At 36.3% G+C, this 24,661-nt stretch overlaps 1 protein-coding gene across 1 annotated transcript in view; it reads left to right on the forward strand.

The window, feature by feature from the left end:
* The first annotated feature begins 735 nt into the window (after window positions 1-735).
* The window catches only part of SEC62 (SEC62 homolog, preprotein translocation factor), a 29,218-nt gene continuing 5,292 nt past the window's right edge, over window positions 736-24,661 (forward strand). Inside the window, exons 1-7 of the mRNA XM_047786206.1 lie at window positions 736-1,042; window positions 10,064-10,172; window positions 11,671-11,776; window positions 17,219-17,423; window positions 18,166-18,258; window positions 21,734-21,794; window positions 23,559-23,678. Coding sequence (XP_047642162.1) covers window positions 1,007-1,042; window positions 10,064-10,172; window positions 11,671-11,776; window positions 17,219-17,423; window positions 18,166-18,258; window positions 21,734-21,794; window positions 23,559-23,678 — 730 coding nt within the window. The 5' untranslated portion in view covers window positions 736-1,006. The remainder of the gene's footprint in view (window positions 1,043-10,063; window positions 10,173-11,670; window positions 11,777-17,218; window positions 17,424-18,165; window positions 18,259-21,733; window positions 21,795-23,558; window positions 23,679-24,661) is intronic.

Raw genomic sequence — 24,661 nt, forward strand, 5'->3', positions numbered from 1 at the left:
ACAGTAGGAAAAAATACTGGAAGAAAATAATAACAGATCTCTGGGCGGTAGCGTTAGGGGTTTTTATTTTTGCCTTTTTTTTATTTTCCCAATTTTTTACCATTTAAAATGCTTTAAAATTTCCATAAAATCATGGGAATTTCTATCTAAAAACACTAGCAATTTAAGCCCATTCTCTTTGATCTAGGTACCTCTAAAATAATAGTTACAATAGTAAATTCACCAGATTCAAAGTAACCTGCAATCTTCTTCATTCCCAATTCTTAAGAATCTTTCTCCTATTCATTAGTTGCTTCTATTTCCCTGGGTTCTCTTTGAATCTTGGATTCTAAAGGTGCGTTTTCAGAAGCAACATCAAAAACGGAATAGGGAATCGAAAGTTTGTTTCAGATGAACCTGACTACCTACCCCCGACATTGCACAAGGAAAGATAATTGGCTTAGATTTCGGCTGTGCCATCGTCTACCAACTGTGGAGCCTTCGATAACTTAGTTCATATCGCTGCACCTCAGTGGTCTCAGCTTTCCCATCTTTAAAGTGGGCTTAGAATTTACACGTGGGGAATGGATAGGACAGGGCTCATTGGCAAGAGAGTGCCATAGTTAGAGACGTCTATAAATCCTCTGTGAAAGGCTCCACCCAAAACGAACCAACTCCTAGGGGGTGGGGCCCGGGAATCTGTATTTCAGTAGCTTCCCAGGTGTCAGATGCTCAGTCGGGTTTGAGAACGGAAGACTTTTTCCAGTCCTTACGTTCTTTGATCTACTTTTCAACTTCCTTCTGGTCCCAGCGATTTCCAGTTCCTGCAACAAAAGTAACCGAAGAAAAACGGGAGAGAAGGCGCTGCCAACACCCCCGTGGCTCGCCTGGGTATCCGCCTCTCGCCAGCTTCCCTCCCCCGCCGCCAGCCGCCAGGTTACATAACGGGCTCAGCGGCGCGCTCTCGCGAGGTTTCCAGCGCCCCCGCCTCGCTCCACGTCAGAGGGACCCGGGAGGAGCGGCCAACATGGCGGAGCGCAGGCGGCACAAGAAGCGGATTCAGGTAGCAAAGTCGAGCCCTGGGATAGGAGACTTTAGGGCGCTTGAAAGTGGAAGAAGCAGGGCAAGCTCCCGGGAAGGGCAAGCAAAGTCGAGGGCGAAGTGGGGTGGGGTTCCGCCGCGAGCCCGCTGGTTACGGGCTGCGTCGAAGTGAGGGGCCTGAGGGAGGGCGGTGCTGGCGACGGTGGTGTCTGAGGCGGAGATACTGGGGCAGCGGAGGAAGACCCGAGGCGCCGCTCTCGGAATCGGACGCGAAGGCGCGGCCGCCAGCCCAAGGTTCCGGTGGTGGCGCCGGCAGGGGCCTGCCCTAGGAGGTCCACGTCCGCCGAGCGCCGACACCGACCCTCCCCGGGCTCCTCCCCTCCCTTCTCCACCCCATCCTTTCGTCTTGACTGTCCCGAAATTAAGGCCACTGTAAATAGGGTAGAAGGAAGCGGAGGACCGACCTAAAGCTGCCAGTTCTTTGTGCGCAAATACGAGGACCGTACGTGGGGAGGAGTGATCTGGGTTTGGTCAGCTGCCCCGGGGGCCCAGGCGGCTATCCAGATGTTCGTTTGCGTGAACCCTCCTTTCTTCTCACTGTTATTAACTTGAGTCCAGTTGAAGCTTTCCAGCTTTCTTTCAGGCGACAGAGTGTAAATAAACACAACTTCCGTACTGCAGCGAGCGGGTTGCGCCCAGAAACCTTTCGCATGCCAGTGTGTCATCCTCATAACCTACATAGCATCCCTCCCTCATTCCACATGCCTGTCATCTGTGTATTTCTTCTTTGCAATTTCCCCCCTGTTGTTGTTGCTCTTTGCCAACAGGATTAAATACGTGGAACATCTTAGGCTCTGTATTGTCTCATTATTAGCTTGTGTGCCTAGAAACCTTCATGGGTCATCATAAGTTGATATCACATTGTAAATTGTGAATACATTAATCATAAATCGTTACACTCATCATTGTCTCTCTGTTCCTTACTATGTTATTGTTTAGAATGGCGCTCTGTCAAATTTTTATTTCCCCATTTTTTAAAAGTTAATCTCTTGACTGGCTTACACCACAGGTGATTTGAGCTATGCAAGTTAAAATTCTCCTAAAAACTTTTAAGTACTAGAAAAAAAGAAAAAGATGCCAGTGATCAGTAAATTTGGAGTTGGGCAGAAATAAGTAGTTTCAAAAAGAGCAAAGAAGGGGATCAGAAAGAGACAGATTCCCCCAATTTCAGACAGGTCATAAAAGCAAAGCTTAAGAGTATTAAGGAAGAAGTTTCTAATTATACTGTTCCTAGTCTTTCAAAATTTAGTATTATTGGTCAGACATGGATACATAAACCTTTTATTGGAATTTGTATTGAAGTTGTGAAATTAGTATCTACTAGACTTATCTTTGCATGAATGGTACATTTTGTGGCCTTAAATAAATGTCATTTTTACAGTATCAGCTGTTCTTAAAATTGTTGTAAACGTGATCCTAATTCACTTTGAAGAGCTGCTTTATTTCTAGTGTGACCTCATATTAAGCAGAAAGATAACCTATATAATAGTGGTGGTGACTAGCAGCAAAAATTTAAGCCAGACTCTGCCTGTTTGTACTCCAGTTTCAGTAATTATTAGCTGTGTAACTGGGCAAGTTACTTAACTTTTCCCCTCAATTTCCAAATCTCTAAGAAGAAATACCTGAAAAAAGACTGTCATTGGGTTGTTATAGAAAAAAAGAGTACTTGGCAAATAATTCCTTCCCCCCACACTACCCCCAAGGATGAACGCTTTAAGATGATTTGTTTTGGTTTTTGTTAAGCACTTTGGTTTGCTGCAGAAAGATTAACAGTTATCTATAAAGTAAATAAACCTTTGAGTTGTGAGTTCCATGAAGAATAGCTCTTTAATTACCACTGTTTAGTTGGGGATCAGATAAATATGTGAGGATCTGATTGTTAAAAATCAGATTGGTATACTATTAAATGAAAATAATATTTTCCCATTCTCAAAGTTTTCTACTTAGCTGTGCTGTGTAGAGTGTTGTGGAGATCTTTGAAGTGCTATTTGGAATACTACTCTGCAGTCTTAACAGGTTAATAAAAATGTACAATAACTTATAAAACTCCTTGGTTTTTTCCCCTCCAGAGAAACAGAAACTAGAATATTGGCATTACTTTAGACAAAAAGATCAAAGGTAATGACCAAGTTCAGAGTTGAAGTTACAGAAAAGATTCTATTTTAAGACTTCAGGGCATTCAAGTTTGTAGCATCAACTCAGTTTCCTGTTGTTTGTTACTTGATGTTTCATGTTTAGAAAATATTTTTAATAGATTTAAGGACCTTGAATTTGTAATTAGTATGTTGGGGGAAATGATTGATACAAGTTCAAGGTTTTAAAAAGTAGTTACTTTGTATGCATTTTCCAGTGTAGCCTAATTTTAGATTCTGGTATCCCATCAAAGTTGGAAACAAGAGGACTGTTGTCACATTTCCTTCTTGGACTTACTTTACTGGTCACTGAAATCCAGACATGTGCCACATGTTCATTGACATTATATTGGGAAGTTTTCATGATTCAGAGTCTCAAGTCAGAGTGACTTCAAACTAATAAAACCTTTGAAATAAGTAATTTTTACTTTTCTAAGAAATGCAATTATATAAGTTTTTTAAGATCTTAAAATTAGCGCTTATAGGTTAGCAAAATGCTGCTTACTAGAAAGATTAATTTAGAACCGTAGTACCATGAAATTTTAAAGTTGAAATGGATTTTCAAGTAGGGTTTTTTGGAATCCTTTTGCACAAATGCAGTTCTGAGATAAAACAGAGTGGTGGGCCCAAAGTCCTGTCATCTCAGTACCCCACTACCATTATCTCTCATCCTTTAAGGTAATTTTAGGACCTAGATCTAAAAGTATTACTAGGTATAAAACTTACTGATCTTAACCATTGCCCTAGTTTTACAGGTAAACTGATGTTCATTGAGGTTATATGGCTTAACCCAGGGTCACTCATCTAGACTTGAACCAAATATTCTAATTCCAATTGAATGTTCCTTCCAGCACATCATTGATAAAATAATAATAAATTGTTCTGAAATCTTTTAATCTTGAAATCTTCATATTAAATTGTATAACAAAGACCTAACTTGACCTGTCCCTGCTAAAGAGACAATTATGCCACTTAGTATTCTGCTTATGTGTAAAGTATCTAGTTGAGTTTTGAGACATTTAAATGGCTTACTCATTCTTAAAGATATTATAATACTTGTACCTCAGTTAACTTTTGTTGCACCCATTTGTCTCCCTGTCAATAAATCCCTGACATAGCATGAGCATATTTGCCTAATTTGAGAAAAGGGAAGACAGGAGAAAGTTTAGGACTATACAGTCTGACTCCGAAGAATTCCTAAAGAGATGGAGACCAGGAAGCCAGTCCTAAGTGAAAACTACCCCCAGAGGCCTAATGGGGGCTTACTATTCAAGTGGGGGGAGAGGGGAGAAATTTTAGAAGAGCACTACCTATATAAGAGTCAAGATACAGAGACTCTTATAAAGCTTTATTAATAACATGCTGTGTGATTTATCTAAGGTCTCCAACTTTCAGATTTTAATCTATTAACCTGTTTGCATTTTCACAAATATTTTACACTTCTTGTATAGAGATACAAATCAGCAATTGGTCAACTAATCTTTTTCTTTTGTTCAATTCACTCAAGGAGCTTATTGATTAACTAAGCTCACTTCTATTGAATATAGCTTTTTTTTTTTCTTTCTTTCTTTTTCTTTTTAGGGCTGCCCCTACAGCATATGGAAGTTCCCAGGCTAAGGGTTGAATAAGAACTACAGCTGCCAGCCTATACCACAGCAACAAACATGGAATCTGAGCTGCATCTGCAACCTACACCGGAGCTCATGGCAATGCCAGATCCTTAACCCACTCAGAAAGGTCAGGGATCGAACCCATATCCTTGTGCATCCTCATGTGTACTAGTCGGATTCATTTCCACTGTGCCACAACGGGAACTCCTGGATATAGCAATTTTTAAAAGTTTAGTAATTTCAGGGGCAAGAAGAAGGGGAAAAATTCTAAATAAAAAAATTCTGTAGGATTGAAGCCCATGGCTTACTAACTCTTGAGCTTTCATTTTTCTCAAAATGGTTATCTTAATTACCAGCTAAAATAATATATAGTTAAGAGATGGTAACCCCAGTTTTATTGTAGTGTTTGAGTGTTGATGTATTCTAAAACAAAAATAGTAATTTTTTTTTGTCTTTTTGCCTTTTCTAGGGCCGCTTCCCTTGGCATATGGAGGTTCCCAGGCTAGGGGTCTAGTCAGAGCTGTAGCCGCTGGCCTATGGCAGAGCCACAGCAGCGCAGGATCCAAGCCACATCTTCGACCTACACCACAGCGCATGGTAATGCCAGATCCTTAACCCACTGAGCAAGGCCAGAGATTGAACCCGCAACCTCATGGTTCCTAGTCGGATTCGTTAACCACTGTACCACGACGGGAACTCCAAAATAGTATTTGTTAAGTAATTTAGAAAGAATGTTATAACTGAACTTTTAGTTTTTTTTAGTTTTGGATTGTAAGTTGCAGTAGCCAGCATCTTGGTATTTGGGTTGGCAGTCCAGCCTCAAAATTTTCCTCATTCATTGAGCTACAGAGTTCTCTTCACTTGACAGTAGGTGAGCTGATTTTTTTTTTTTTTTATTAGTGCATAATGCTATTCCCAGAAGACCTTCACTTTTTGTCAGAAGTTTCTTGAAAAGTTATGAAAATATTCTGAAGATTTGTTCACATCAAAAGGGAACAAAGAGGGGAAGTACTCTAGTCTAATATATAAACAGGAAGAGGATAAGACTGTTTTATATTTTTTAGCCTGCAATGAGAATGAAGACTCCATGTCAGGATCTTCTGTATTACTAGTTTTCCAAGTTCATGTTCTCTTGGTACTCCTCTGTGGCAATCTTTCTTTCTGGCTTTAAAGCCCCAGCAGATGGCACAAATCCTATACTGTGAAGGCAGTCTACAATATGTATAATTTAAATGTGGTACAATGGACATTTCATAATAATTTCACAGAGGATAATAGAAACTTTTTAAGGATTTGAACTTGATGAAGGAGCAAGGAAAGTATCAGTGTTGTTATACCAATATCTTGATAGAATTCACTGCTTTTCTAGTCACCATTTAAGAGAAGTTGCTGATACTTTAAGAAAGTATCACTGAATAAGTAACTGTGTCTAGTTGGGAGAGAATATCCAAGTCCATGTTTTCCCGTCTAATCGGTTCATTGTTGCTTGGTAATACTTTTACCAAGGAGGAGGGAATGAATATAGAATACCTGAGTCTGTTTTTGCAGTTGTGGAAAGGAGTTTGGTGAATTTGAAGTTAATTGTTAAAAGTTAAAATAAGGTTTTAAAATATTGTGGATTTGTGTAGTATCAGATTCCCTATAATAGAATGAACTTTTCAATTTCTTGTGTATCCTAATGTCAGATTTTATGTGTGATGCCTTTTTGTCAACAATGAGGTGATTAAGTACCTGTATGCCTGTGTTCAATAAACAGTTGGAGGGAGTTCCTCTTGCGGTCCAGTTGGTCAAGGACCTGACATTGTCTCTGTGAGGATGCAGGTTTAATCCTTGGCCTCACCCAGTGGATTAAGGACCTGGCATTGCTGCAAGCTGCAGTGTAGGTCACAGTTGCAGGTCGGATCCCCTGTTGTCTTGGCTGTGGGATAGGCCTCAGCTGCAGCTCCAATTCGACTCTTAGCTGGAGAACTTCTATATTCTACAGGTGCGGCCATAAAAAGGAAAAAAAATACATTAAGAAAAATCAAACTAAATGGTTTAAGAGCTTAGATTTGTCATGCCTAAAATGGATGTGATTTTTTTCTCCCAGAATCACCTTCCTCCCCAATTTCTGTTATTAAAAAACTATCCTTTCCTTTAGTCAAATTAGCAGTCTGACATCTTTTTCTCAGCCATTTCATTCATCCTTTGTCATTGAATCCTATCTGTTCTACATTTGAAATATTGCACATATCACAATCCTTTCCATTCCTAGTCTTGCATCACGTCACATCTTACTTGAATACTAACTAGTTTCCCTGCCTTGTGCATTTTCTTCCCAATTCATTCTCCATGCAGGCATCAAAATAATATACTTTTTCTTTTTTTCTCATTATGTTCTGCTTCTATTCGAAAACTACCGATGATCTTTCTGTGACTTATAGGATAAATTTAAAATTTCTCAGGCTGCCTTGAATAATGCTTAGCCCTATTCTACTGATACATACTTAACCTCACAATGCCAAATTTTGTGCTCATTTTCAGCCACAGTGTTTTTATGCTGTCTTTTCAGCTTATCTCAAATTTATTCATCTTTTAAAATCCAGGCCCCTCTTCCAAGAGGTATTTCATAGCTGTTCTCATCCACATTGATAATCCCACTTCTTTTGTAATCCTAAAATATTTTTTCTACTAATTTTGGAAAATAACTGTTTTGTATAGTGTAACAAAGCATAGGTGTATGCCTTAATAAATTTTTGATATTGACTGTAGCACCCAAGATATTATGGCGTAAACACTCTGTAAGTATGTATTTGAACAATTTATGTTTATTGAGAAATCTTCCCCACAATCATTTTTAATCAAGCATATCCAAGTAACAAGTAATCAGTTAATAAGATAAATCTTTAAATTGTCAGCAGATGTATCAGCTGAGGGAAAAGTTGAACATATATTGGTACGATAATAAAATAGAATTGGTTTCTATAAAGCCAACTATAGTATCTCATTTCCAACTATATATATATTTTTTTTTTGCCTCTAACATGAATATATAGGATAGTATTTAGCAATAGATGAGGCTCCTAGAAATGCAGTGTGTTACACAAGCATAATTAAATGCTGCCATTTAACATATACTAACATATTTTAATATATTTTAGTGTGATTTCAAAAACTGAAATATAAAATTTTTATTTTTTTGTTTGTCAGGAACTGTATTTTGTAACTAGGCCCCAGATTAAATAATTCTGAACATTGTAGATGTTAGTATTCAGTTTTGAATTTGTAATTTTTTTAAGATTCTGTATTTCTGTGCTGTGTCATTTTATATATAAAACTAAAGATCTTTTTTCACATAAATAATTTGTTTTTATTATAGTCTCCATTTGGATTGAATGGTTTGGGCTTTTAATTTTTATTGTCACAAATAGTAACCACACATGGAGTAGTGCTAGAGTATAATTGGGCCACTGGAAGTAGAGAAGTTGAGAAGTTGAGAATTGCAAAGAAGGAAATATAAGAAGTAACTGCCAGGTGACCCAACAACCAAAGCACAGAATTTCACTTCATTTCACAAGTTTACTCTTCTTAAGGATAAAATTAAAATTGAAACCTTGGTTTGTTAATTGTTTCTTATTTTTAATAAACATAACTGAATTCAGACTTACTTGAAATTTATGGGAAAACTGATGTAAAGACGGATCATTTAGATACTTTGTTTTTCCTGTTTTGTGTTATAAGAATGTCTTGCCTGAAATATAACTGCATTTAGCATTAATTGTTCTTGGCAGTTAATTCTTTAGTATTGTTTGACATGTTATTCGTCTTAAGAAATAGACCTTCCTGAAGACATTCACATTTAAATTGTATACTGCTAGAAATATTATTTGAGTGTTCTATGTATTGTGTTTAAACATGTCATTAAAAACAGTACTTTTATTTCAATAGGTTACAGCAATAAGACATCTTCTAAAAGTGTACATATCTAAGAAATATGCAAACATAGACTGCCTTCATTTTCTTCAGTATATGAATGGGATGAATAAGTACACAAAAGGAATTGTCAAAGTAGTTCAGAATGTAAGAAAATAAAAGCAAGTTGGGGAGTGATAAACGATAAAGCTGGTAGAAAATTTGGAGAAAGGAATGGAAAAAATAAAACAGGGAAGGATTAAAGCAGCCTTTCCAAAACGCTTTATGCACTTCAATTAATCAGTTCTTAAATGAGATTGTAATTTATTTGTTGTATTTTTATTTTTGTTTTACCCCTGTTCGGGAAGAAGAGAAGAAAAGCAGGGTGAGAAAGGAGTCCCAGACAGTATCTAGAATCTGCAACCACAAGGGAAGAGGGAAGGGAAGACAAATCTTAAGCATCTCAGATAGTAATTAGTACCTGGAACCATACTAGAACAGCACAGCTATCTTTGGTTAATTTGAGTACTCTGCCTATGATCTGTTGTTGTCCATTGTCCAAGGAGCATTGCTTTGGCTATTATTTAACATTTATTCATGGCACCTGTTTCTACTTACTTTGACATTTGAGCACTCACTGTTGGCAACCTCTTAATCTTTTGAATTATTGCTTTATGGCTTGTAAAAAGAGACCAGGCAAGAGTGAAGGTGAACTGGTACAGAGTGGTTACTGTACAGGAAAAACAACTCAAAATAAATGCCTTATACCTGAGGCCAAGAAGCAGACAGATTTTGGCCCCATAACTTGTATTTTAAAAACGTGTAAAATACACGCTGTGGTGCAGTGGGTTAAGAATCTGACTTCAGCATCCCAGGTCACTGGGGAGGTGTGTGAGTTCAGTCCTCGGCCCCCATGCAGTGGGTTAAAGGATCTGGCATTGCTGCCACAGCTGCTGCATGGGACGCAGCTGAGGCTCAATCAAATTGAGTCCCTGGCCCAGGAACCTCCATATGCTACTAGAATGGCCATTAAAAAAAAAAAACCCTCCAAAATCTCCATTCTGTCTTCTGTATGCATTACCAGATTTGCTTCCAAAAAAGCTTGAAAGAAAGGGCTATATATACTACACTTCAAAGATTTTTCAGGAGTTCTCTTATTGTGCAGTGGTTAAGGTTAAGGATCTGGTGTAGTCATTGCAATAGCCCTCGATCCCTAGTCCTGGTACTTCCACATGCTGCAGGTGCAGCCAAAAAAAAAAAAAAAAAAGATTTTCAAAACAGTTCTGTAAATTATTCTTCAGTGTGTGAATTTCAGAGGTAAATGATTATATTAATATTCTTACTTTGCAGGAAGTTGGTGAACCATCTAAAGAAGAGAAGGCTGTAGCCAAGTTTCTTCGATTCAACTGTCCAACAAAGTCCACCAATATGATGGGTCACCGGGTGGATTATTTTATTGGTAGGGTTACATCAATAAAAGTATATTACTGTACATATCTTATGAAGATACCTAATTTGGGGATATATAAATGACTTTTTTTGGTGTGTTTAATTTTTAAAAAAATTTTGTTGGAGTATAGTTGACTTACAATGTTGTAGGGTATATGTAGATGTTTTAAAAGTGTTTGCCAAGCATGATTAGTGAGGCTGGCAATTGATTATCCTCTTCTTTCTTTTCATGATTAAAAATGTCAATAATAAAAAATAAAGGTTTTTTGATAACGTTTGTTGGAAATTTTTAAAATAGGACTTATTTTCAGTATTAATACTAACTTTTATTCAGATTCTTTTTTTTAAATTGTTTATTATTATTTTTTTCCCACTGTACAGCAAGGGGGGTCAGGTTATCCTTACATGTATACATTACAATTACATTTTTCCCCCAGCCTTTCTTCTGTTGCAACATGAGTATCTAGACAAAGTTCTCAATGCTTATTCAGATTCTTAAAGGTGACCTTTTTGTAAAACTCTGGCATAGAATTCAGTGTGAAACCAGTCTATTGGAACCAGCTTAGGAGCTTTTGTACTTCACATAACCCAAACAACCTCATTCTACACTAATGTCATCTTTAATATTCTCCTACAGCTTATAAATAAATGTTGAGTTTGCCTGTCAGATCAGTTAAGATAGAATTGCCATTATATATAGAAAAGAAATTATTTTCTCTTTAGTGTTAAGATTAATAATTTTTATGTTAAAAATTTAGAAAAATAGACTCGCTGTTCTTTTCATATCTCATATATTTAACTTCTTCTAGTGATAGTAGTAGATTGTTCACAGAGCTTATTCCTCTGTGAGTTAAGATAAGTCTTGATGACAGAATTTCTATTACTGTAGTAGAGGATGATTTTTCATTTGTTTATCCTGTTTTATAATTATTTGATAAGAATGATATTTACATTTATTTTGAATTTTCTTTGTTTAGAACATTGCCCTATTAATTTATCTTACTTTAGATAATATTTTTGAATGTCATTTATTTCCCAACATTACTTTAGAAAGATGCTTATCAATGTTTCACATATTGAAGTTTTGAGGAACTCTTTATCATGATTGCACCAGACTCTGTTAAATTTGATTTTATTTTCCTTTTTTTTTTCTTATTTTGTCTTTTTAGGACTGCATCTGCAGCATATGGAGGTTCCCAGGCTAGGGGTCTAATCGGAGCTGGAGCCACCGGCCTACACCACAGCCACAGCAACACCAGATCCAGATCTGAGCCACGTCTGCAACCTACACCACGTGGCAATGCCAGATCCTTGACCCGCTGAGCAAGGCCAGGGACTGAACCCACAACTTCATGGTTCCTAGTCGGATTTGTTTCCTCTGCGCCATGATGGGAACTCCTGGTTTTATTTTCTGATGCCAGAATGTTGAAATTGCCTTATAAATTATTATTTAGATAGATACAAATTCCCCTGCATACTAAATTTAAAGTAATGAATTTCTTCTTTAGCTTCAAAAGCAGTGGATTGCCTTTTGGATTCAAAGTGGGCAAAGGCCAAGAAAGGCGAGGAAGCGTTATTTACAACGAGGGAGTCTGTGGTTGACTACTGCAACAGGTAGTTTTTATTTCTTACTGAAGGATAATGTAAATAGTAATTTAAAAATATTCTTCATGGTCTTGAAGCTCCTTCCATATTTCATCATTAAGTGTAGTGCTATTACAACATAGTTCAAGCATAACTTTAGTATGTAACCTGGCCTTCAGTACCTGTGGAAATGCATTTATTTGCTATTAGACTATCCTTTTTATAATTTTTATTTATGTTCTGTTACATTTGTACATTTGCCAGGCTGACTGAACTGGGAAAAAGTCAGCAGTAAAAATCATATACCAGTGCCTATCGTGAACAAAAAAGTCCTTTTTTTTCTAGAGAAAAGAGTTGGGAAATCTTATTCCAAAACTTTGTTAGGATTTCTAATAGACCTGTTGTCCCTGTTTTATTTTTTAACTGTCTGCACACTGAGCCAGGTACCTATCCCTATTCTGTTTGTGACTGCTAATGTATTCCTTGTGATATCAAGGCAGCTGCACCATCTGTCTCTTCTTGATTCCAAGATGCAGTATAGATAGTTCAATAACATAGGTAGCTTGCTAACATATCCATGTTTTTTATAATAAGTATCTCTTCTTTATGAAAAACTTTACATGGTGAATGGTGTACAAAAATTACTTTTCTCTTGGAAAGAAGTATCCTGAGGTTGTTTTTTTGTTTGTTTGTTTGTTTTCAGTTTTTCCTTTGGTTTATTTACTTCTTGAGCATATTTATTAAGATGTTAGTAAATCAAATTTTTGTATGTGAGAAACACTAAATTTTATGATTGGTGGGAATCTGTCATTTTAGATTATTTTATACGTTTGGTAGGGAGATGCAAATAGCATTTACAAATATATTGTTTAACGGCATTTAAAGTATCAGCCACGTAAGACATCTCTTAAAAGACACTATTTCACAACCTGATTTCTAAAGCTGTAAAGTTAAAGAATTTTTAAACAGTTCCTAAAGTTTAGCTACCAGAAACTACAGTCACTAAAAGATCTTTCAGAAACAGTGAACATTTTCATTATTGGGCCAGGGATTAGCTAACAGCAATGCAGTTGATATTTTCGTTTACAGCCTTTTGTGTATTAGAACTCCAAAGTGCATGTTTTCCTTCCTGCCTCAAAATAGACTTATTTTTTCTATATGGTAAAAATTAAAAGGTGTTATAAATACAGAAACAGACAAGTTAAGTAACTTACCCAAGGTTACACAGCTAGTAAGAGACCGAACCAGAATTCTAAATCCAACCATCTGGCTCCATAGTCCATATTCCTAACTGCTGCACTGCGCTATGTTGTCTTCTCCAACAGAATGATGATATATTTAATGAAGCAAAAATTAAGATGAAGGATTCACCTGTCAATACTATTTTGAATATTAAATCTGTGAGCCCAAATCTCTGAGAAGGGCAGCCAGTATTAATCCACATCACTTGGCCTTTTAGGAGACCTGATACCTTGTTATATGAAAAGCAGAAAAAAACCTGAGTGCAGAGATTGTCCCAGCAGTACACTCACTTTTTGCTCTATATGTTATTTCCATTCATGTTTATGTCCTTTTTTTGTACTGAAATTGAGATGCATAACTACCTAAATTTTTCAGAGCCGCTTTTGATGACAGCCATGGAGATCTAATGATGACCAGCCCTCATGGGTTCCTGCCTGATTGCAGGCAAAACCACAAAGGGATAATGGTCTCATTTTCTGAAGTGGGCTTGAGGGAGTCTGAGGAAAAACAAAATAAAACAGGAAACTGTAGGGTAGTACACAAAACCATCTTTTCTAATATGCACTATGTCTCTTTGTGATCTGTTCCAAGTACTGACTCCTCAACCTTTTTTCCTAGCATTATCCTAACCCTCCATGTACCTTTGTATCTCCAACTCCCACCCCCTCACCCCCATCCAGTAATGTTCTTCCCACTCTCATTCATATCTCACACTCAGTATTTTTTCTGATCTTTCTTGAATGATAACCTGCCACTTTCCCCAAATTGTTCTTCCTCTGTCCTGCCTGCTTCTCAATATAAATCTCTCTCAAGTTCCATCTCTACCATTTAGTATTCCCCAGGTCCTTCAGCCCACATTATTTGTGGCTAATGTTCTATAGAATATATAAAGTTAATATTGTACAGTTTAGTCCTTAACTATTTAAATAGAATTGTTACCTATGGGTTAGTTTGTTTTTTTGGTTTTTTTTTTTGGTTTTTTTTATTTCTTGCCAGCTAAATCTGAAGGCATTTGGAGGACTATTTTTACTATATTGTAACTCCAAAGTAATTACACAATGTACACGTTTAATAAAACCTCACCATTGTCAGATAGGTGAAAGTCCTGAACATATGTCCATCATTAAATAAATGTTAAACCTGAGGGGGAGGAGAAATTAAGAGGAGAGGGAAAGTAATGAGCAATTTAATGACTTTTTACAAGCTACTTTTAATCTATTCATTTATTCCATAGGTATTTATCAAATATCTATTATATGCCAGGCCTCAGAATAGAGATGATTGTGACTTGGTTCCTGCCTCCAAAGCACATATTGTGTATTAGAGAAGATTCTTGACTAATTATAATGCAGTGTGTTCTGTTAAGAGAGACAGAAATGAGGAAACTTCAAGAATGGTTTCACAAGGAAAATGTTTCAGTCAAATTTTGAAGTATAAATAAGTGATTGCCCAGCAAACAGTAGGAGAATGGACACTTGATCCTAGTAGAGGGCACAGAACATACTGAGATAGGGAAGTATGAGTGGTCTGTGAAAATGTCAGAGTCTGTGTATATAATTTGTACTAACAGTGTGTTTAAAGCTAAATAAATGGAGGCACTAATTTTATTAAAATAATGTCATCTCATTCTTTGAGGTATTGATGAGTAAATTGAGGGAGACAATCTCTAGAGACCTATCAAGGAATAAGTAAATGATTCTATTTATTACTGAGTGGAATGATGGTATGATTTAATGATTTATAAAACCAAATGTGTTTGTGTGCATGTTTTCTATAACTATTAAATGAAATTCAAAATTTTCTACAGCAGTGGTACTGACTAACATTGAGAACGTACATGCCAGGCCTCATGCTCAATAATCTACATCCTTCTCATTTAGTCCTAGAAGACCCTATGAGATAGATACCCTATTTTAGAAATATACCACACAGAGTAACTTACCCAATTTTACACAATACCACCTCTACTAGTTATGTGGTAGAGGTGGTATTTGAACCCATCCATTTGAATTGAACTTCGACACCAATTCGATTGGGTAATAGTCTTACTTTTCTTTCACGGGAGTGGGGAAGCTGTGCAGGAGGGGTGACAGAAGCAGCTATTCCTGCTGATTCTGTGCTCTTTTATATCTGCTCATCAAGGGAAGAATTTTTTTTTTTTTCTCCTAAAGTTCTATGGTTTATTTAAGAAAAAAAAAATTTAGTAAGAATATTTTTTTTGCCACTGAAGTAAATCTGAGGAAATGTTGAAAAATGATACAGAAAAAAACCTGAAATTACTAGTACTATTGGCTCAGGAATAACTACATTACCACTTGAGAATACATATTCAAGTATCTGTGTACATATGTTCTCTTAATACTTGAAGAGCTATTCTATGAACTATAAGGTGAACTGCTGGTTTTCAGTTAACACACAATGAATAAGATGTTTTTGTTTTCATATTAAGTGGTAATGAATGATCCTGATAAAAAATCTGGAAATCATATAAGTACAAAAATAAATTAGAATATTTTCATTATAAATTTTTGTAAGACATTCTAAAGAGTAAAAATTAAAGATGCCCTCTTCATATTCAAATACCTGCCACTACTCTTAAATCTCACTTTCTACTCATAAGTAATTAATTATTAAGGGTCTCATTTCAGATTTTGCTCATTTATATATATGTATGGGGGGGGCAAATATTAATGGTAGATTCTTTAGGGGCATTTCAAACAGTTGCACAATTTTGTATAGATCTTCTGAACAAGTAAAAGTCCAGATGAGGAGACCTAGAAGTAAGCTTTGTGGAGATGTTCATGGGGTGGACACAAAAGTCCAGTCAGGCAGGAAGTCAAAACACAGGTGCTCCAAAAGGCACGACATGATGATCAGAAATAAGTGGTCATTGGGCAAGAAGAAGGTATCTAGTTAAAAAGTGGTATGATTTGGTGGAGCAGGCACCAGTGGAGGGAGGAAGGTAGAGAGTTACCATTAACACATGTACTTGGTGGCAGTGAGACCTAGCTTCTAGGTTGTGTTTTAGTAGTGGTACTCTATCAAGGCCAAGAATGAAGAAACAAATCAAGAGTTCTGAAACTGGGACATAAGATTTGAGAAGATGGCTTTTAGATGACAAAGGTAAGAATAACCCAGTTTCTTGAGTAGTATTAGGAAAGATTGAGTCAACCAAGTTTGAATTAATTTGAGGTCAGCTGAGCTTCTAAACTCATCAGATAAAGAAATGAATAAAGCAGGGATCTCACTCTCAAGTTTGCAAGCCTAGGGAAGGAAAGGCAAACAAACATAGCAAGTTGTATATTGATTTAGGAGATAAATACTGTGGATAGGATAACAAAACAGGAGGAAAGCTGAGAGATGAGTTCACAGTTTTAAAGAGGGTAGGCCTAGTAGAGAGAGTAACATTTGAGGGAAGACTTGAAGGAAGTGAGGGAGTAAACTGAAAGGACATGATTATTTGGGGAAAGAGGGTCTAGGTGAAGGGGACAGCCAGTGAAAAAGCCCTGAAATAGAAATTAAAAACAAACAAACAAAAAAAAATGGTTAAATAGAGAAGAGATCAAGTATATTGAGAGAAATTAATGAAACAAGGAACACATAGTGTTGTTTTGCCAAATATATTGTACAGTTTTCAACTTGATATTGTGAAGAGGTGTTTTCAGAGTCCAAAAATCTCATGTTAGCATATTTAATTATTCATTAGTCAATTGGAAATATTTCATTATAGTGGCAGGCTGAATAGTGAAGTACATGGAGAGAAAAAAAATAACATCAAAACAACTGTGGACATGACTGATGGGATCAATAGACTCATGGGCACATTTTTATCTGTTAACATCTTATTAAACTGCTATATTTATTTTCCTCATATATTTATATGGCACTTATATCTGCTCCTGAATTGAGACTTAACATTAAATAAAGCAGTCTTGATTCCTCCTATTGAATTTAGAGAAAAACTTAAGGGTATTTCCAAACCTAATATCTCATCTAAATTATATAGTTAACAACTGAAAATTAGGTTGACAACTTTCATATAATCAAATTGGTTGCACAGTTTTCCACTTAGAGGTAGCTGATTGTTTTTCCATGGATTTACTAATTGTAATTTCTATTGTAAATTGCAAATGTATGTCTTCCTTTGCTCATTTTATTCAGGTCTTAATACTTTTGCTTTCTAACCTGTTAATTGATAGGAAATCTAATGTCATACCTTTTTTCCTGAAGGCTTTTAAAGAAGCAGTTTTTTCATCGGGCACTGAAAGTAATGAAAATGAAGTATGAGAAAGACATAAAAAAAGAAAAAGAAAAAGGAAAAGCTGAAAGTGGAAAAGAAGAAGATAAAAAGAGCAAGAAAGAAAATCTGAAGGATGAAAAAACAAAAAAGGAAAAAGAAAAAAAAAAAGATGGTGAAAAGGAAGAATCCAAAAAGGTGATTTTAGCTAAAATTAAGTAAAACTTGGAGTTCCCTTCATGGCTCAGTAGTTAACGAATCCAACTAGGAACCATGAGGTTGCGGGTTTGGTCCCTGGCTTTTCTCAGTGGGTTAAGGATGTGGCATTGCCATGAGCTGTGGTGTAGGTGCCAGACGTGGCTGGGATCCCTCGTTGCTGTGGCTGTGGCTGTGGCCAGCAGCTGCAGCTCTGATTCAACCCTAGCCAGGGAACTTCCATATGCTTCGGATGTGGCTGTAAAAAGCTAAATATATATATTATGTGTACCATATCACTACTGGCATATCAGCACTTTAAAAATATGCAACAACCACATAAGAAACCATATTGTGGTTCTTTTTTTTTTTTAAAGGGTTTTTGGGGTTTGTTTGTCTGCTTTTTAGGGCTTCACCCACTGCAGGCCCTCACCACAGCCATAGCAACATCAGAGCCAACCCGTGTCTGCAGTCTACACCACAGCTTATGGCAACCCCGGATCCTTAACCCACTGAGTGGAATCCTAACCCACTGAGAGAGGCCAGGGATCAAACCTGCAACCTCATGGTTCTTAGTCAGATTCATTTCCGCTGTGCCACAACAGGAACTCCCATTTAGGGTTCTTAATAAATGTCATGGTTGAGAATTCTGTGTCTCAGCGAAGTCTTTTTGACTATATGCGTGTCATAATCTTTTTGATTTTTTGTAAATGTTTTTTCTTCTATTCAACTTGTTTTTTATTAGGAAGAAACACCTGGAACTCCCAAAAAGAAGGAAACTAAGAAAAAATTCAAGCTTGAGCCACATGATGATCAAGTTTTTCTGGATGGAAATGAGGTGAGAAATCTAGCGTATAAGTTGAAATCCAATTTTCCATAGGAGTTTTTAGAATTATCTTTGATGCCTTCTCTAGGCGAAAAAGTAACTCAGATAAATTTAAACATGTAGATACAAAATTACTCTTTTTTAAAATCAATACCTCTGAATTTAGATTTGTAAAAAATTTATTTAAAAGTCAGAATTTGGGAGTTCCCTAGTGGTCTAGTGGTTAGGATTTGGCACTTTCACCACTGCAGCCCAGGTTCAGTCCTTCATCTGGGAACTGATATCCTACATCAAGCCACTGCACACTGTAGAGGAGAAAAAGAAAAGGAGTTCCCTTGTGGCTTGGAGGGTTAAGGATCTGGCATTGTCACTGTTATGGCTCAGGTTTGATTCCCTGGTCCAGGAACTTTTGCATGCTGCTGGCACAGCCAAAAAAAATTAGTTGAAATTAGGTTCAGTTATCTGTGATTGATAGAAAGCCTGAAATAACAGTGGCTTAAAACAAAATAGATCCTTATTTCTCTCATCAGTGAAATCTAAGGGTAAGCAGTACGACGTGGCAACTCCATGGTAGATCCAAACTTTTCTGCCTGTGTGAGGCACTTAGTAAAGATCATGGTCCAAAATGATTGCCAGCCTTATAACTTCATCCAAAGGAAGAAAGGGGAATGGGGAACATGCTTCCTATTTATTTATTTATTGGGTTTTTTTTTTTACTTTTTCTAGCGGCATATGTAGGTTCCCAGGCTAGGGGTCTAATCAGAGCTACAGCTGCCGGCCTATGCCAGAGCCACAGCAACACCAGATCTGAGCCACATCTGCTACCAACACCACTGCTCACGGCAATGCCGGATCCTTAACCCACTGAGCAAGGCCAGGGACCGAACCCACAACCTCATGGTTCCTATTTGGATTCGTTTCCGCTGCGCCACATCAGGAACTCTGACATGCTTCCTTTTTAAAGGTACTTTTCAGGAAGCTGGCACTTTTATTTCTGCATTGACTACATTGGCCAGACCTAGTCATATGCCCTTGCCTACTTGCAATAAACTTTTAGAAATATGCTTTTTGTACTATGTGGTCATTTGCCCAGTAAAATGCAGGATTTCCATTACAATCAAAGGAAAAAAACAGAGTGATTAATGAGGGACACCTACTGGTTTCTGCCTCTTAGAGTCAGACACGCTGCTGTAGGGGCCTAAAAATTACTTGATGCTTTACTCAAGGGAAATCTTTTTTTTTTTTTTTTATCTAATAGGATATTTGTGTGGCGGTAGCCTTCCATGAAGACCACTTAATTTAGTTGTTTAACCAATACAAAAACAGTTATATACTGACCATTACATTGTTGTGAATTTCAAGACACAGATCTTCTGGCTACACGTAATACTAAAGTAGTATGTGTATAAAGTAGTGGTTCCTAAAGCTATGAGTTTGAAATTCTGGGAGGGCTTTTCAGAAAACATGTGCACTAGGCTCATGCCAGACATATTTGCATAAGGATATCTAAGGTGGAATTCGAGGCAGGGGTGGGGGCGTGTATGCTTATTTTATTGTATGTGTCCCTGGGTGATTTTGATGTGAACCCCTGCTTACGAACCAAGGTAATAAAAGACCACAGGTCTTTCTTAATGTGAAAGCTCAAATACCTTCAGTTAAACATAAGGCATTGGCTACATGCCAAGACATTTTTATAGGTACTGAAAATAGCATGATAAATAAGATAAAATTCTCTTCTTGGAAGCTAGAAGTTGCTAGTCTAGCAAACATACAAGCTTTTTCACATGGTACAGGCATACCTCATTTTATTGTACTTTTCTTTACTGTGCCTCAGAGGTAATGTGTATTTTTTTTTTTTTTTTTACAAATTGAAGGTTTATAGCAACCCTGTGTTGAGCATGTCTGTCGGCTCCATTTTGCCAACAGCATTTGCTGACTTTGTGTCTGTCATATTTTGGTATTTTTCACAATATTTCAAATCCTCCTCTAACAAAAAGGTTATGACTCACTGAAGGTTCAGATGATGGTTAGCAATAAAATATTTTTTACTTTGGATATATGCATTGTTTTCTTGGACATAATACTATTGCATAGTTAACAGACTACAGTGTCGAGTAAACATAACTTTTATATGCACTGGGAAACTGCCACCTCCCCCAAAAAAATGCATTATTGTGGTGATCGGAACTGAACACACAGTGTCTCTGAAGTGTGCCTGTAGTAATAGACATGGTGAGTGTTATGATGGGAGAACACCAATTAGGGATGATTAATTTAATCAAGAGAGAAGGAGGGTCTGGAAATCCTGCACACTGGAGCTCAGCCTTGAAGGATGACTGGCAGATTGCCAGGTGCCTTGCAAAGAAGTTTTAAGTCTTATTAGGCCAATGAAGAAGCCTGAGCAAAAAGCATGGGTGCTTGCATTTCCAAAAAGGCTGAGATTTTATTCTGTAGAAAGAAGCATGCTTTCAAACTTTTAAAGATGGGAAATATTTTTTAAAAAACTTGTTTCTTTAGAATGCTAAGTGGCAGAAGTGATGTCTGTGGATCAGATTTCCAGGATAAATATGCAAAGTTTAAAAAGTGGAATGTTAGAACCAAATCAGAAAGATAATAACAAAGAGCTCTAGTCAAAATGGAACTAGGAAATAGAAGAGTACTGTTATTTATAGAAACGAAGAGATAAAAAAAGAGTTTTATGGATGATGAGCAGAGTACTGATTCTTCTAAACAAAGTAAATTTCTGTTGTTTAAATTAAAGTAAGCTTTAAAACAGTGGTTTCCAAGAGTTCCCGTCCTGGCACAGTGGAAACGAATCCAACCAGGAACCAGGAAGTTGTGGATTCAATCCCTGGCCTCGCTCAATGGGTTAAGTTTCTGGCATTGCCGTGAGCTGTGGTGTAGATCTCAGGCATGGCTCCAATCTGGTATGGCTGTGGCTGTGGCATAGGCCGGCAGCTGTAGCTCCAATTGGACCCCTAGCCTGGGAACCTCCATATGCTGCAAGTATATAGAAATGTACTTAACTGCATTATATACTTACAGTTTTTAAAATAATTTTCTGTCTAAATGGATACCAAAAGAAGCAATGCTACCAAAAGAAAGTTCTTAGGGATTTGTTTACTTTAAAAAGTAGTTATTATATATTAAGAGGTTGGAAGTAATTATTGTAGAGGATCTAAAATATAGAATTAGGGGTTCCCGTTGTGGCACAGTGGAAACAAATCCAACTAGTATCCATGAGGAAGGATGTGGGTTCGATCCCTGTCCTCACTCAGTGGGTTAAGGATCCAGCATTGCCGTGAGCCATGGCTTAGGCTGGCAGCTATAGCTCCGATCCAACCCCTAGCCTGGAACTTCCATATGCTGCAGGTACGGCCCTAAGAGGCAAAAATAAATAAAAGTTTAAAAATAAAATATAGAATTAAGCTTAACTTTCTAATGTGACTTTCAAACTTTAAGCACTGGGATTTCTTGATTTTTCTAGGTATTTGTGTGGATCTATGACCCAGTTCACTTTAAAACATTTGTCATGGGATTAATTCTTGGTAAGTACAATCTGTAAAATGTGGAAAGGAAAATAAACAGTGCAGAAGCCAGAGGAAAAATGTTTAACATAAAATAGTTATTTTTTTCTAAGTACATTTTAAATAAAGCCCAAAGATAAATGATAAACTGAGGGAAATGCTCTACATTACAGCAAAGATCCTTAAAAGATTAAAAACCTGCTAGAAAAATGGTAGCGGTAGCTCACAGATAAAGGAATAGAGTGACCCAAAATTGTGAATGATACTTAATCACAATCATATTAAATACAAGTTAAAACAACAGCAGTTATCAAGATTACAATGTCCATTGTTTCAATTTTTGTGAAGGGTGGTTTGGCAATACCATTCAAATTTTAATTGTGTATGCACTGACCCCGCTGTTCTACTTATAGAAATTTATCCCATGACTGTTCCTAATACAGTTGCACAAAGTATCTGTGTAGAAATATGCGTTGATATGTTGTCTATCCTAATCCAAATCCCTCAGACTGTATTTAGGAGGGTTATTAGCAGATACCTTTCAATTTTTAAATGCTTTTACCTTAGACACTTTAGGGAATATATCCTATGCTGTAAGCACAGTTGCACAAATGTACATGTACATTGATATTTGTTGCACTGTTGTCTATATAGGATAAAACTAGAACCAATTTAAGTCTCTCGCTAGGAGGATGGTGAAATAAATTACAGTAAAACTGCATGCTATGATGCCATGCAGCTTTTAAAGAATTAGATAGAGTGTACTCATGGAAAGATATCTAGAATAGATTAAATGAAAATTTTAAAAGAGTAAGACTATTATAAACTCATTTATGTAAAAAAAAATTTGTGTAGCTAGTTTGAATTGTATATAGGCAGTCTCAGTGAGTACAAATAAAAAACCAGAAGTAATTAATCTATGGTGAGTGGACTAAGAATTGGGTAAAGGCTTCACATTATACCTTTTGGGTTATTTATTTATTCATTTATTTATTTACCATAGGTGTGTGTTATTGCCATAAATTGGGGGGGTGCACATAAGGGTGGGGAGAGAGAATGATTTAACAAGTAGGAAAAAAAATAGTTAAATAAACAAATTTGATCAACATGATATATAGGATTCCATTTATAGTGACAGATCCAGCCCAAAGCTTATACATGAAATAGCTAGAATTTGAATCCTGATCTCTCTTGCTCTAAACACCAAATAACCAAGGCTTTCTTTTGATTTTTCCATGTGGTTCCACTGAGAAAAAAACTGGAGATGCTTGAATATAGTTCCCCTAACTACCAAAATCCATCTATATCAGAATCACCTGGTGAGCTTTTCAATCGGTAGATGTCAGAGCTCCACCCCAGAATCCATCTCCAGGGAGAGACCTTTGGAATCTTTTGTGGTTAATTTTGTCATTTGGTTGTTGTTTCCTTAAGCTCTGCTATTCAGTAGACAGATACCTTGCAGTCAAAAATAAGGTTGAAAACAGCAGCAGTTGATCATTTAAGGAGCTAACAATTTCACTTTTTTAGACAGCACTTTTTTATAATTATATGCTATTTTTACTAAAAAAATAAAATAATTTAAAAAGAGTAGTTAAAATGTTAGGTTGAACTATGAAATGGCTGATAATTCCCCATTTTTTACCTGTAAAAATGGCAATTTTATGTGTTTCAATATGTTTATATTTTAGTTCTTCCACAGGGATTTATTAACTATTACAGCAACTAAGCCATTTAAAATTATAATCTAAATGTTATGCATATAACTTTGTCATTTCTTGTTTCCAGTGATTGCAGTGATAGCAGCCACCCTCTTCCCTCTCTGGCCAGCAGAAATGAGAGTAGGTGTTTATTACCTCAGTGTGGGTGCAGGTTGTTTTGTAGCCAGCATTCTTCTCCTTGCTGTTGGTAAGTAGTAGATTTGTAAGACTGACCTCAGTAAGAGGTAGATATTGAGCAGTCTGGACTGTAATCTGGAATTTCAGTAAAGCTTAACAGCAAAATTAATGTAAGTGAATCAAGTATATGGGCCTACTTTTTGAGTCATATCCCCAAACCGACTCAGGCTTGAAGTAGTGTATGTGCTTGATTAGATTTGATCTGTTCTGATGAAGGATTTAATATGTCTTAATCTGCAATTAGATAATGCTGTAAAATTTAGCTACCACAAGGACTTTAATTTTTTTGTTTTTTTAACTCAATGAATTTATTACATTTATAGTTGTACAATGATCATCACAATCCAGTTTTACAATATTTCCATCCCACACCCGACACTAATTTTTTTACAGTGGTTAATCGTTTATTAAACATAATACTTTCAGTAAACATTTTTATATTTTGAGTTAAGACAAATGAAACATTAAGCATTTACGTTTTATACAATAAATGATTCTAAACAATTGATTTGCCATTTTTTGGAAAAATCAATTTGTACCATGTACCAAGATAAATTTGTGATGCATCAGAAAGTTTTAAAATGTTTATAAAGAGCACAAAGAAAATGTAAATAATGTTATTTTACATTTCTAGATAATTGAGGTCTTTCCTAGCTAAAAGTACTATTAAAATAACCCAATCAAAAAAATTAAAAACAAATGATTAATAAATACATGAAAAATGCTCACCACTAGTATTTCAAACCATAAAATTAAAATAATTAGGTATTTTTTGGCTTATATAATCAGGAAGATATTTTTGAAATGGAAATACTCAGTGCTAAGGAGGGTGTGACTATAAGGAAATGCACCTAAGTATAAATGATGGAGGTAGTTATGAATGATTTTAATGCTCTTTTTTACACTTATCTGTATTTTTTACAATGAACATATTACTTACTATAAGAAAAAAAAATAAATATTATTTTGCTTAAAATTCTAGTCTAAAGATTC

The sequence above is a fragment of the Phacochoerus africanus genome, chromosome 1, assembly GCF_016906955.1.
Source record: "Phacochoerus africanus isolate WHEZ1 chromosome 1, ROS_Pafr_v1, whole genome shotgun sequence".
NCBI classification, from domain to species: domain Eukaryota; kingdom Metazoa; phylum Chordata; class Mammalia; order Artiodactyla; family Suidae; genus Phacochoerus; species Phacochoerus africanus.